At 44.2% G+C, this 14,574-nt stretch overlaps 1 protein-coding gene across 1 annotated transcript; it reads left to right on the top strand.

The window, feature by feature from the left end:
* Positions 1-1,385: 1,385 nt before the first annotated feature.
* TRAF6 (TNF receptor associated factor 6) lies at positions 1,386-14,142 on the top strand (the record flags this gene model as incomplete). The annotated part of the gene is given in 5 exon segments (XM_077463091.1): positions 1,386-1,536; positions 3,822-3,977; positions 6,849-6,923; positions 9,277-9,354; positions 13,108-14,142. Coding segments are annotated over 5 exon segments (1,381 nt in total), but the record flags the coding sequence as incomplete, so codon positions are not given.
* Between the last annotated feature and the right edge of the window lie 432 nt (positions 14,143-14,574).

The following is a 14,574-nucleotide window of genomic DNA, read 5'->3' as shown; positions in this document are numbered from 1 at the left end:
CCTTACAGAGACACCTTGGTATGAAGTGTTTTTAAACTAGCGACGGGAGAGGAGGTTGGGGGGGGGGGGGGGGGGGGGTAGAGGAAGAGATAGCACAGAACATATTCCTGAGGTTAGTATTGGACATTAGTGGTGGGTTGACTAAAGCACATAAACCCAGTGATAAGTATAGTAACAAGTCCTAGTTGCAAGCTCGGAACACCCAATAAAGGATAGTATGTGACCGGTCTAAACGACGTGGTATATTCACCAATGCCAGGAGCCTGGCGGACAAGATGGGTGAACTAGAGATACTGTTGTACGAGGAGGTTTTGGATTTTGTGGGAATTCAGAGACCTGGTTCAAATCTGTCCTGATTGGCTGGCAACCATTCAAGGGTATTCCCTTTATCGGAGGGATAGAGAGGGTAAAAAAGGGGGAGGGGTATGCCTATATATCAAGAATAGTGAATGTGAGAGATGACATCACTAGGGGAGCTAGGGAGGAGGTGAAATCCTTATGGGTAGAGCTCCAAAGGGATGAAGCTAAGGGGAAAATATTACTGGAAGTATGCTATAGGACCCCTAACCTGAGGGAGGAGGAGGCGGAGATCCTATCACAAGTTGGATTAGCAACAAGGATGGAAAGTGTTATCATAATGGGGGATTTTGATTATCCAGACATAAACTGGGCGGAGGGAACCCCACATTCATCTAAGGCTCGCCAGTTCCTAAATGTCTTGCAGGACAATTTCATGGTTCAGATGGTAGACGCACCAACTAGAAATAAAGCGTTAATGGATCTACTGATTACCAACAATACAGACCTGATCACGGATGTGAAAATGTGGGACAATTTAGGAAACGTGATCACAGGTCAATTGGCTTCCGTATAAATCACACAAATCTGAAACATAAGAGGAATACAAATTCACAGAATTTCAAAGAGCCAACTTCCCTAAACTACGAACCTTGTTAGAAGGCATAAACTGGGATAAAATATTATATACATTATCTAAAACTATTAGATAAGCACCTGAACGACCACAACATACAGGGATATACAATGTAATACTGACATAATCACACACATAGGTTGGACTTGTCTTTTTTTTTTTTTAACCTCACCTACTGTGTAACGTCCTCATTTATTTGTAAATTATTCAATTTCTCTGTTATTATTAAAATTAGAGACCGGAATTAATACCTGTTCCTTGCTGACTAGCATGGCTGAGCAAAGGGAATTCATTTTATTTTTTTTAATGTGTCTGATGGTGGAAAGAATGGGAAGCTGTAAACTCTATTTAGGCAGAGTTGATGTAAATCCCTGCAGGATTTATAGGCCTTTTATAAATAAAATCAATGAAACGATTTGATGGTTTAATGCCTTGCTGTGTTTTTTTGCAGAGACGCCGGGCCAAAGTGTCCTGTGGATAACGATCTTCTCTTAGAGCATCAGCTGTTCCCGGATAATTTTGCCAAAAGAGAAATCCTTTCACTGATGGTGAGATGTCCCAGCCAAGATTGCTCAGCCAGGATGGAGCTGAGGAACGTAGAGGTGAGCAAAAAACCATCAGCTCTGTTCTGTCCTACTGTACTGGCTTGGTTGTAGAAAATCCTAGTCTTTTTTTATTTTTTTATTATTATTTATTTATTACAGGTACTTATATAGCACCGTCAATTTACACAGTGCTTTACATATACACTGTACATTCACATAAGTCCCTACCCTCAAGGAGCTTACAATCTAAAGTCCCTAACTCACATTCATACACATACTAGGCATACCTACTAAGCATGTCTTTGGAGTGTGGGAGGAAACTGGAGTACCCGGAGGAAACCCGCGCAGGTACAGGGTGAACATGCAAACTCCAGGCAGGTAGTGGTTGGGATTTCCCTTTGTATATCCCTAATCTGTTTGATGTAATTGCTTTTAAAGTGGAAGTAAAGGCAAAATCTCGAGATTCGAACCGTTAATGGGCCGTGATTTATCAACTGTGGTACAATCAGCCTGACAGATTCTCTTCTGATTATCGCTAGGGGCTACTATAGCCCCTAGTGATAATCACTGACATCATCGGCACATGCATACCTCAGCCAACTGAAGCAATGGCACGTACATGCCGTTGCTTCAGTTAGCCTGCGCCATTCCTGTCGGCTCCCGAGCGTATGTGCAGGAGTGATGTAATCGCGGCTCCGGCCAATCACAGCGCCGGAGCCGTGATACCCGGAAGTAAGTCCCCGGGGAGATGTCGGCCGCCAGAGCGGTGAACAAAGACCGCTGCGGGGGCTTCGATCTCGGGGAAGTCACTCATAATGAGCTAGTATACTATGCATACTAGCTCATTATGTCTTTATCTTGCAGGTTTTTTTTTTTTTTTTTGGATAGCCCAAAATGGGTTTACAACCACTTTTAATAAATTTGCACCGTTTAAGGCCTGTGTAACTCTAAACCTTACTCTTGGCCACAGTCTGAGCCTAATCTATCTATTAACGTGTAGAAGAGATCGCCATTTCATGACGTCTTGGTCTTCTCTGATGCTATGCTGAAAATTTGCTATATACTGTACGTACTTTTTGTTTTTGATAAAAATAAAGATGAGATTTAGTTTTTTTCCATTTGGGCTTTAGCCCTGACGAGCCAATATCCACTGCCGGTTTCCTGTATGGCCTATTTTGTCATATTGCCTTTGAAATGGATTATGTTGAATTCTGTATGTAAAATTCTTAAAATAAAGCATGTTGTAAAAAAAAAAAAAAAGGTTGCTGTACTTGCCTGTTTTGAAGCCTCTTGGGTTCCAGGCTGAGCTATCAGTGGCGGCTTCACTGTGTAGGAGAGGCAGCTGACTATGGAAGCCCCATAGTAAGTCTGTGGGTGACATCACTTCCCAGGCATTTCCCAGCCACTGTTGAACTGCCTACTGCACGCAGCATCTGCTGCCGGAGACCGGAGCAGCTGCAGAAAAGGTGTGTATGGCGATTATTTTTTTTTTTTTTAACAAGTCTTCATTTCTCTACATCCAATCAAAGTCCAGAATTTATAAAGCTTGTCTGAGCTTTCAAAAAAAAAAAAGAAGGGAAAGGACAGCTGAAATTCAACACAGCAGAGTTCATTGAGGGCAGCTCTGAGAGCTGATTGGAGGGAAGGGACAGACCCTTCACACAGGAACTCGACTGAGGCTGTCAATCACAGGCTGTGTGTTGGAGTTCCCTCCACTGTCACCATTTTTCTTTTGGTGTCAGGAAAACTTGTCAGAAGTGATTCATGCAGATGGCAGAGGAATGAGGCGGCGGACAGAAATGGATTAAAACAGGCAAACAACTACACGCTGTAGAAGGATATGCTTGGTTCATATTTCAACCCCTTTAACAGGTGGTTTTCAGGCGTGTTACAGCTAGAAATGGTGCCTGAAAACCGCCTCCCATTAATTTCAGTGTGACTTTTCACACCAGGGAGGTGCGCTTGCAGGACATGAGGAAAAGTCCTACAAGCAGCATTTTTGGGGTGGTTTGGGAGCTCTGTATTTAGCACTCCCAAAATGCCCTGCCCATTAAAATTAATGGGCAGTCCTTCCAAAGCGCCTGAAAAAGCGATTTGGACGCGCCGCAACACAAACTCTTTTAACCCCTTCTTTTAGTGGGCAAAAAGCACTGCTAAAACGAGTGGTGCTTTACCACTAACGTAGCCGAGGCCCCAGTGTGAAGGGGGTCTTCATGTCTGAGGTTTACAACCACTTTAAATGCCTCGGGTCTGTGCTATCATCAGAATGCTCTGTGTTTTGTTTTTTGTTTTCTGTTTTCTGTTCCTGGGTCTTTAATACTGTTATTGTGATCTGTATGCAGCATCACCAGGCCGTCTGTGAGTTTGCCAGCATGGAATGCCTACAGTGCCAACAGCTTTTCCAGAGAAGCCAAATGCAGCAACATATGGTGGTGTGTCCGAGGCGAGAAGTGTCCTGTGAAAACTGCCTTGTGTCTATGCCCTATGATGAGAAGATGGTGAGTCGGGGGGGGGGGGGGGGGGGCGCGTCTCTATACAGAGACTTAAAGTGTTACTAAACCCAGGACCCTGCATTCACTATATCTGGTCTCCCACAGTACACAGAACATGGAAATGCAATTATTTTAGTACATATAAACTGCTAAATACCTTTTCTCATCAATGGTATATAGCAGTCTTGTGACTTCTATCAGTGTCTGTTTAAAGCTGGTAGGAGGAGTTTTCATTCTCTGACTGTGTTATGAGTTTGCAGGACCCCTAACTCTGTCTGGACCAGTGTTTCTCAACTCCAGTCCTCAAGGCGCCCCAACAGGTCATGTTTTCAGGATTTCCCTCAGATGAAACGGCTGTGATAATTACTAAGGCAGTGAAACTGATCAAATCGCCTGTGCAAAGTAATGGAGAGCCTAAAAACATGACCTGTTGGGGCGCCTTGAGGACTGGAGTTGAGAAACACTGGTCTGGACGGTGCTGATTGGCCCCGTGCTGATCGCATTCACCCTCCCAAAGGAAAAAAATAGCAATTCACACCAAACTGAGCATATGTGCAGAGTGTTCCCAAGGCTCTGTACTATCGGGAGATATATTGGAGACTCTGGAAGAAGGGGAGGATCAGAGAAGAGAGGATCAAAACAGCCTTATTACACCATGCAGAGGATTAACCCCTTAGGTTTCACATTGAGTAGAACAGGCATGCTTTACTGCAAATACAGAATTATTTTACTGTTTTAGGTTTAGTAACACTTTAATATAGGGGGCTGTGGTAGGTTTCTCAGCTCCGGTTCTCTGGAATTGCTAGAAGATCCAGTTTTTCAGGTTTTTTTTTTTTTTTTTTTTTTTTTTTTACGAAATAGATGATACAGAAATTCAGATTAAAGAGAATGTATTGTGTTTTTTGTTTAAATTATTTTATTAATTTATTTATGTGTTATATACAGTTCCAAAAACACTCTTTTTTATTTTTTATTTTCATTTATGAATGATTACATAGGGATATTTTTCTGCATACACTTGCAGCCAACTTATTCTACAGATGTGCTGTAAATAGAATCAGTAGCTAGAAAGAAAGGTTTACACAGACGGCACAGTGAGTCACAGGGGGCGAGATGCACCCTTCCCCTCTCTGCCAGCAAAACGGAACCCTCTGGCTTAGTTACACACAGGATGCTAACAATCAGCAAACTGATGTGCCCTGTAATAAATATATATATATATATATAATATATATATATATATATATATATATATATATATATATATATATATTTTATACAAGCGGACTAATCGGGTCCTCTATGGAGCAGCAGGGATGTAAATGGACATGTGTCCATTTTCACCCACCTACATCCAATCCGGGATCTGTTCCTCCTCCATCTAGCGGATCGGAGCGAATGGCAGTCGGGTGTGAACAGACAGGCGTTCTGTTTCCATCTGACTGGCCATAGATTATGGGTGTAACGTGTGACATGTTACAAAATGTGAACTTATTCTTTAACACACACCCTGCATCTGCCCTCCCCCCTTCCAGCAGATCTCTACTACCCACCTTCTCAGGTGCACGTTTTCTCAATGCAATCAGTGAATACCGTTCTCACTAAATACACAGCCATATATAGTTCATTTGGCAGCATGTGCAGGAGCTGAGCGATCAGATGAGTCTATGTGGATCAGAGTGAAAACAGAAGTAGTATGTCCTGGGTTCTGTAAAGCTCACCATACACTATACAACCTGATTGTACAATCTCCTTTAGTACACAAGGGCCGAATGTTGGGAGACATCGGCTGGTTCAATAAAAAACGGCCGAAATTCAGCCTGTTGTGTGTATGTTGGTCTGTTTGACAGAAGCCAGCCGAACATGCTGGAAAACCAACAGATAACCATCTCCCGATCAGCGCTCTCAGCCAATGGCTGCCACCCTGTCAGAACATAAGAGCTCAGTGGGGAGGAGATCACTGCACTAACGTTGGATCGTTAGTACAGTGGTTCCAGCCGGAGCTTTCCACACAAAAAAGTAAAGTTTACCAAAAAAAATTCTGCTCTTAGACCCCTTTCACGCTGAGCCGCAACCGGCAAATTACTGTTTTTTTTTTTTTTTTTTGCAGCACTATTTGGCTTCTAGCGGGGCGGTTTTAACCCCCCGCTAGCGGCCGGAAAGGGGTTAAATCCGCCCGCAAAATGCCTCCGGAGCAGCGTTTTACCAGTGGTATCGCAGCGCTGCCCCTTTGATTTCAATGGGAGCAGCGGTGGAGGAGCGGCGAGTTCACCGCTCAAAGAAGCTGCTGGCAGGACTTTTTTTGACGCCCTGCCAGCGCACCGATGCAGCGTGAAAGCCCTCAGGCTTTCACACTGGAGTCAATGGAGCTGCTGTTTTGGGGCATTTTGCAGGCGCTATTTTTATCGCTATAGCGCCTGTAAAACGCTCCAGTGTGAAAGGAATCTAACTTTAGGTTTGGCCCAAGGTGTAAGTCAAATGCTCGCTTTAGAGCGCCAAATCCGTGACTGGCTGGACTGTAATACTTCACAGCAGAGGTCATGTGACCCATGCCATAGATAGGCGTATGGCATTCTACTTGAAGACCCCCCCCCCCCCCCTTTATAACATCACACAATGGCATTGTTATATAACCCCTCTCTTCCTTTATATGAACACCTTTAGCAGACTATTCTAGAGGAGGGGGCTTATAGGATTTGTATTATTCAATGTACTGAATTATATACAGGTAGACACACGCCCATTTGCCATTATGATTGTTTCTGAATGGTATTCCATGATCTAACATACAAAGGCAGGCTTATATAGGTATTTTTTTTATTACATGCTTTTAAGAAAATACGTCTTGGACCTCATTCTTTTTATTTCCCAATGCAGGTTCATGAACAGAAGTGCCCTTTGGCCTACGTAACTTGTGAATATTGTGAGACCAGCGGCCTTGTGCGACACCAGGTAGAGACGTCCTGTTAAGTTTTAGAACGCATATTTTCCTTTTTAAACTACTGATATGTTTGCTGAATACCACCGCAGTGCTTCTGTGGCAATGTTAGAAATGTCTCTCCGTTGACCTTAACCCTTTCGCTGCCAAGTGCATACCTCATCCTTACATCAGATGGAAGCACCTTCTTCTTGCTGACCCAAAAGCTACATGTATGACATCACTTCTGGTTCCCCCGCTCACTTTCCCTGGCCAGCACATAAAATATATTTTAATGCAAAAAACAAAAAAAGAAGCGGGGTTTTAGGGGTGAGCACACACCAGTGCCCCCAAAGGAAGCGGCCTCCCATGGGGGCACTGGACAGAGAGGAGGGACCAGGAGCACCAGCGGGGGACCCGAGAAAAAGAGGTTCAGGGCCACTTTGTGCAGTTCCATTACACAATACAAGTAAGTATAGACATGTTTGTTATTGTTTTTTTTTTTTTTGGAAAATCTATTTATTGAATAGATCATAACATACAGCAGAAACAGCAGGTACATAGTATGTGTTACAAACAAGCCAATACAATCTCAGTAGAAATTCTATTAAAACAACAGTACAAATTATTAAGAAATTCTAGCATATTTCTTCTCTTTGGAGATACAAAGGTTTCCACATCTCACTCCGTTTGATCTGTGACCAGATCCAAGAAGGTAGCGACCGGAGTGTTCCATACAGTGTTATATGAATGCATTGGTAGAATACCCTAACTGTTCTACTAATTGGTTGCTGTACCTCTAAATTGCGCTACCGTAAGTGTCTGGAATGCTACGTCTAATATATGATGTCCAGCATCAAAATATAGGGGGAAGGAGGGGGGGGGGTGGAAAAGGAAAAGGGAGGGTAGGTGCACATTAGTATGCTAAGGATATTGCCTGAACCGATCATGACCTGTGGTGACCATGAAAGCGTCAAATGGGAACGACCTTCCGATTAATTCTTTAATCAACCATATACCGTTTATAGTCATCTGTTGTTTGGAAGTGTTTCCAACATGCCCAGGTGTTAGTGAACTTAGGTGATGTGTCAAGGATTCGATGCGTGATTTCTTCCATGTCCATTATTCTGTTTACTCTACGTAGCCAATCCTTGACACAGGGGTCGTAGTTGATTTCCAATAGACTGGAATGCACATCCTGGCTGCATTGACTAAGTGTATTATAACTGACTTCCTGTAATGGCGCTGAGACAAGGTCGTATGATGAAGTAAGTATTGGGCCGGTGTGAAATCTAGTGTGAAAATCGTTATGGTAAAGATAAATTGGTGGGATCGTCTGCCAGTATAAACGAAGTGCTGAGCATTCCCACCAGATGTGCAGGAAGGTTCCATTAGCTGTACCACATCTCCAGCATGCTGAAGGAACCGAAGGGTAGAAGCAATGCAGGATATCAGGGGTCCTATACCATCGGGAATAGAGCTTAAAACCATTTTCCTGTACTGATACATTCCTAGAACCTTTGTGAACATTTATTAGTATCCGTTCCCAATCGTCGTGTGTTAGGTCTATACCCGTGTCTGTCACCCATTTAGTGCGTAGTGATGTCACGGAGTCGTTCGTAGTAGGAAAGAAAGCAGTGTAGAGTTCAGAAACCAGATGTCTCTGTGGAGTTGTTTTAGTGCAAAGTTGTTCAAACGGGGTCAGGTCCCTGCACCACGTAGTGGCTGGAGACTTCTGGAGTAAAAAATGTCGTATTTGTAAGAAATTAAAGAAAGGTATCTTTCTGTCCGGGAATCTAGTCAGTAGAGATTGGAATGTAATCATTCTACCGTTGTCGAAGAAGGATCCTGCTCGAACGTAATCTCTGGTTATATCGTCAGTGGAAAATGGTGCTTGAAAACCAGGGGTGAAGTCCGGATTGTGCTCTAAGGAGGTGAGCGGGCCATGTGTGGAGGATATTTTGGTACTCCGGCAAACTGTTTTCCATGTATTAAGTGTGGTGCTAATCAAAGGGTGATCTGAGATCGCTGTCTGTATTGGGGCTGTGCCTATCCAAGGAAGTAAATGTATCGGTGCTTGTACAAATGCCTCTTCGATCGTCAACCAAGCTTTGGTTTCGTCTATGTATGTGCCAATCCACGATTCTGGTCAGTTGACATGCCCAGTGATATTTGCGTATGTCCGGGATTCCCAGACCCCCCCGTAATTTGGGGAGAGTCAGGGTCTCCCATTTAATGCGAGCTTTTTTGTTAGCCCAAACGAGACATGTTTGTTATTAATATTGTTTTTTAATTCCTTTAAAGTCACATTATGCTTTGGTGTCAATTTTTTTTCATTTGTAGGAATCTGTAATTAGTACAAATAAGTATTTCACGGTTCTTTTCCAGATGGCCTGTCACTATAGCATGGACTGTATAAAGGCCCCTATTCCATGTATCTACAGCCAGTTTGGATGTACGGAAAAGGTGAGGATGAAGCTTTACAGCTAATGGAACTGCTTTATGAGACTCTGTGACGTGGTGGGAAGAGGGGAAAACTATCGTAGGTATGAAGTACAGGCATTCCTGCAGCAGCCTACCAAACCTTTCTGTCCCAGGTGATGTTTTTCTAAGCTCTGGCACTGGGGGGGGGGGGGGGGGAGCAGACGGCTCAGGCTCTCAGCAGACCACTGGGAGGCCGAGCCGGGTGCCAGTCTATGCATGTGGGCAGATCCCGACTTCGTTGTCACGGTCATGTCCGAGCCTGGACCATCTCTGTGACTTCAGCTGACAGCAGGCTTCAGCCCGCTGTCTGGTGAAAACAGGTTACAGGAGTGCAGTATGAGCTGCACTCCGGTGATACACAGGAGTGGTACAGCCAAACAAGCTTTACTTTAACCACTTGCCGCCTGCCATATAGCAGAAACATGGCGGCAAAGTGGTTTCATAATCCTGACCGGACGTCATATGACGTGATCAGGATTATGAGCCGCTGCGCACCCCCGGTGGCACGCATCGCGGTGATCGTTGTTGCGGGGTGTCAGTCTGACACCCGGCAACTACGATCTCGGTAAAGAGTCTCCGACGGAGACTCTTTAGCATGTGATCAGCCATGTCCAATCACGGCTGATCACAGTGTAAATAGGAAGAGCCGTTGATCGGCTTTTCCTCACTCGCGTCTGTCAGAAGCGAGTAGAGGAGAGCCGATCAGCTGCTCCCCTGACGGGGGGGTCTGTGCTGATCGATTATCAGTGCAGGCCCCCCGAGGATGCCCACACTGGACCACCAGGGACACCACCAGACCACCAGGGATGCCAGTCAGTGCCCACAATGGACATCACTGATTGGCATGCATTGTTTGGCATCCATCAGTACAGTATGTGCCCATCCGTGCCGCCTATCAGTGCCACCTATCCATGCCAATCCGTGGCAGCTATCCATGCCAATCCATGGCAGCTATCCAGGCCAATCCGTGGCAGATATCCAGGCCAATCCGTGGCAGCTATCCGTGCCATCTATCAGTGCCCATCAGTGTCGCCCATCAGTGTCGTCCATCAGTGCCTCATATCGGTGCCCACCAATGCCACCTCATCAGTGCCCATTAGTGGAGGAGAAAACTCACTTATTTACAAAGTTTTGAAACTGAAACAAAAAAAAATTATATTTTTTTTTTCAAAATTTTCGGTGTTTTTTTATTTTGTTTAGCAAAAAATAAAAACCGTAGAGGTGATCAAATACCACCAAAAGAAAGCTCTATTTGTGGGAAAAAATGATAAAAATTTCATTTGGGTACAGTGTAGCATGACTGCGCAATTGTCATTCAAAGTGCGACAGCGCTGAAAGCTCAAAATTGGTCTGGGCAGGAAGGTGTTTCAGTGCCCGGTATTGAAGTGGTTAACTTAATTTCCATCCTGAAACAAGCAAGGGAACACCAGAGGGTGCCAGACTAAGTGGAGTATTAATCTTTTATTGGGTAAAAAAAAAGTCAAATGGCAGTTCACATAAGAGTGATGAAAATTAGCGTCTTTAATCGACAATCCTAGCCACAGCAGCTCCGCTCTCTATCAGTATAATTCAGTCCATGTCAGGAAGCCAAATTTCTGCTGCTGCCCAGATGTTGTACTGTAACCAGGAATCGGGGACCTCTGCGGAATGCAGCCCTGGACCAAAAGTGACGTCATAGCCACCAGAAGGCAGAAGAGGGTATTCCAGTACAAGACCCGGCCAGCAGCTGTGATCCGGCTTCCTGGCATATACTTACATAGTATGTGAGGTTGAAAAAAGACACAAGTCCATCAAGTCCAACCTACACACTTTGCACATCGCACTTTAGGTTTTTAGGTGGAATGTTGATTTTAGCGCAACACTATTATTTAGTATTTACCCTTAGTATGTGTTGCTTTGGTGTAGATTTAGAACAGGGGTGTCCAACCTGCGGGCTGCATGGGGCCCCAGAGAGTTTAGCATCTGGTCCAGCTCTGTCTGGAGGAACGCCGGTGCTGCCATGCAAACATAGCAACTGAGGCAGCCTACATTGAGAAGCCAGCCAAATGCATGCCTGGAGGTATATCGGGTCTGCCGTGCAAACAGCAGCCATGGCAGGATACATTGAGAAGCCAGCCAAATTAGAGGTCGACCGATATATCGGCCGATATTTGCCGTTTTTTAAATAATCGGCATCGGCCGATTTTGCTGATAAAAAGCCGATTTATAACTACAGCGGGACTTTGAAATGACTTCTGTATAGAAGTCAGTGTAAGTTGCCTGAGTCGTCATAGAAACACTTTCCTCCTCTCTTGGCAGACTGCCAAGAAAAGAACTAAAAGATACAATGTTTACACTGAATGAATGAAGTCATCTCAGTGTGTAGAGTTCTCAGTTTAACCATTTAAAGACTAAATCTTTTCTGACACTTGTTGCTTACAAGTAAAAATCCAGTATTTTCTGCCAGAAAATCACTTAGACCCCCCCAAAATTATATATATTTTTTTAGCAGAGATCCTAGGGAATAAAATAGCGGTTGTTGCAATATTTTATGTCACACGGCATTTGCACAGAGGTCTTTCAAATGCATTTTTTTGGGAAGAAAATACACTATTTAAAAATAAAATAAAAACAGTAAAGTTAGCCCTTTTTTTTTTTTTTCGTCCAAAAGTTTTGACTACCCGTTTTTATTTAATACATAGGTTTTTTTTTTTTTTTTTTTTATCTAAATCATACATACAAGTAAACTGATTGGAGGTTTGTTTTGTTTAATAAATGTTTAAATGTAAGAAATTTTCTGTATCGCTTATGAAGGCTGCTTTCACACTTGAGCGTTGATGTTAAAACGCAAGTTTTAGCGGCTCTTTACCATCATTTTAGCGGTGCTATTTGGCTGCTAGTGGGGCACATATAACCCAGCTATCGGCCGAGGAAGAGGTTAAATGCGCCCATGAAGCACCGCTGCCAAATCGCATTGCATGCGCTTCGGCAGTGGTGCCCATTCATATCAATGGGCAGGAGTGGTGGAGGAGCGGTATACACCACTCCAAACGTGCTGCTTGCAGGACTTTTTTTTAAGATCCTGCCAGAGCATCGCCTCAGTGTGAAAGCACTCTGTCTTTCACACAGACTGCAGGGGAGCCATTTTGCAGGCACTTTACAGGCGCTATTTTTAGCCCAAAAGCGCCTGAAAAACACCCCAATGGGAAAGGTGTGTTAGATCAAGAGGGATTAAAAAAATAATAATAATAAATAAAAAAGGAAAAAAATAAATAAATAAAATAAAATCGGCCTAACATATCGGCCCCAAAAAATCGGCATCATATATCGGCTATCGGCCGCCATGATTTCTAAATATCGGCATCGGCAAGAGAAAAACCCATATCGGTCGACCTCTAAGCCAAATGCACACCTCAAGGGATGCTGGCGCTGCTATACAAACATGGCAGCCTACATTGAGTTGCCAGGCAAATGCACGCCTGGAGGGACGCCGGAGCTGCCATGTTTGCAATTTCATCGGCTGCAGGGGTGCCAGGTAAGTAAATGCTGCACGGCCGGGTCTAGGGGGAGTGCTGGGGGGAGGAACTGCTCATCAGCTATCCGTATTGTATTGTTAGTGTATTTTATGTGTGGCCCAAGACAATTTCTCTTCTTCCAATGTGGCCCAGGGAGGACAAAAGGTTGGGCACCCTAGATTTAAAATATTTGGTAGGTGCATGTAAAAAACCTGCTAAGGCCTTTTATTCTTCTTTCTAGATGCAGAGGGATGATCTGGCTCAGCACCAGCAGGAGTTTACACAGGCTCACATGCGGATGATGGCACAACAACTTATAAGCTTCAGCCCATCTCTCTCCTCGACCCCTCACATGTCCAGCATGCAGCTTGATCCCAGCCAGTTTGAACCTGGGCCCCCTTCTATATACACAATGCCCTCTGCCTCTCGTCTGATCTCTTCACAACGTGATGGCAATCAAGAGCAGCAGCAGTTAAAGGAGACCGTTGAGCAATTGGAGGCCCGCCTAGTGAAGCAAGACCACCAGATCCGAGAGCTGATGGCCAAAATGGAAACTCAGACTGCCTTAGTAACCGATTTAAAGCAAACCATCCGTACCTTGGAGGACAAGCTTGGAGAGGTGGAGGCTCAGCAGTACCATGGTGTCTTTGTGTGGAAAATCCATCATTTTAGTGCCCACCTAAAAAACCAGGAGGAGGAGAAACCAGTAGTCATTCACAGTCCAGGGTTTTACACTGGAAAACCAGGTTACAAGCTTTGTCTGCGCCTTCACCTGCAGCTACCTAGTGCCCCTCGCTGTGCCAACTATATCTCCCTCTTTGTACACACAATGCAAGGAGAGTACGACAATCTTCTCCACTGGCCTTTTCAGGGAACCATCCGCTTGTCCATCCTGGACCAATCAGAAGGATCCAGTTTACAAGATCAGGAAGAGGTAATGGACACCAAACCGGAGTTGCTGGCCTTTCAGAGGCCCACCATGCCCCGAAACCCCAAAGGCTTTGGTTACGTCACATTTATGCACCTTCAGGCACTCAAGCAGCGGATGTACGTTAAAAATGACACACTTCTGGTGCGCTGCGTCGTAACTACACATGGGGACCTCAACAGTCCGCGCAGGGAAGGATTCCAGCCACGGAACACTGATGGCACAACAATGTAGTCTTTTAAAGTACTTTTCCATAAGACAGTCTTATGCAATCACACTTTCCGTAATCCAGTTTATTGTAAGCTTGTATAAAAGAAAAGTACGCATCCACAAGATACAAACACCTTATATAAAAGGAAGTTAAATAATGATAAAAAAGGTGATATTCAACAGTGTGATATCATCTAAATAAATGTCCATATGGTGCTCCACAAGATGCAAATATGTGGATAAACGCTCAATGTTCACCCGGGTCTTCTGTTCATAAAATCAATCTGTGCCTCTTACCAGATTTGTTGCATCTCAGAATATAGAGATCAGAGGTGCTCAGACAGGGATCAACCACCGAGGGAATTCATCTCCACAAACTTATCCAGTGAAAGGATCCTCTCCTGCAGCAGGCTATCCAATAATCCTATATTCCTCACAGATACGGACGCAGCTTTCTCCAGGTGATCTCCAACAGTGGGGTATGTTATAAGATGAAATGAAGAGGCTTCATGGTGCAGTATGCCAACAAAATGAATTATAAAAATAAGTACTCACTTACATCCAAAATAA

The sequence above is a fragment of the Lithobates pipiens genome, unplaced genomic scaffold (assembly GCF_037356315.1).
Source record: "Lithobates pipiens isolate NorthernLeopardFrog02 unplaced genomic scaffold, aLitPip1_a1.2 Scaffold_10, whole genome shotgun sequence".
NCBI lineage: Eukaryota > Metazoa > Chordata > Amphibia > Anura > Ranidae > Lithobates > Lithobates pipiens.
Note: the sequence above shows the minus strand (reverse complement) of the source record. Positions and strands in the feature narration are given on the sequence as shown.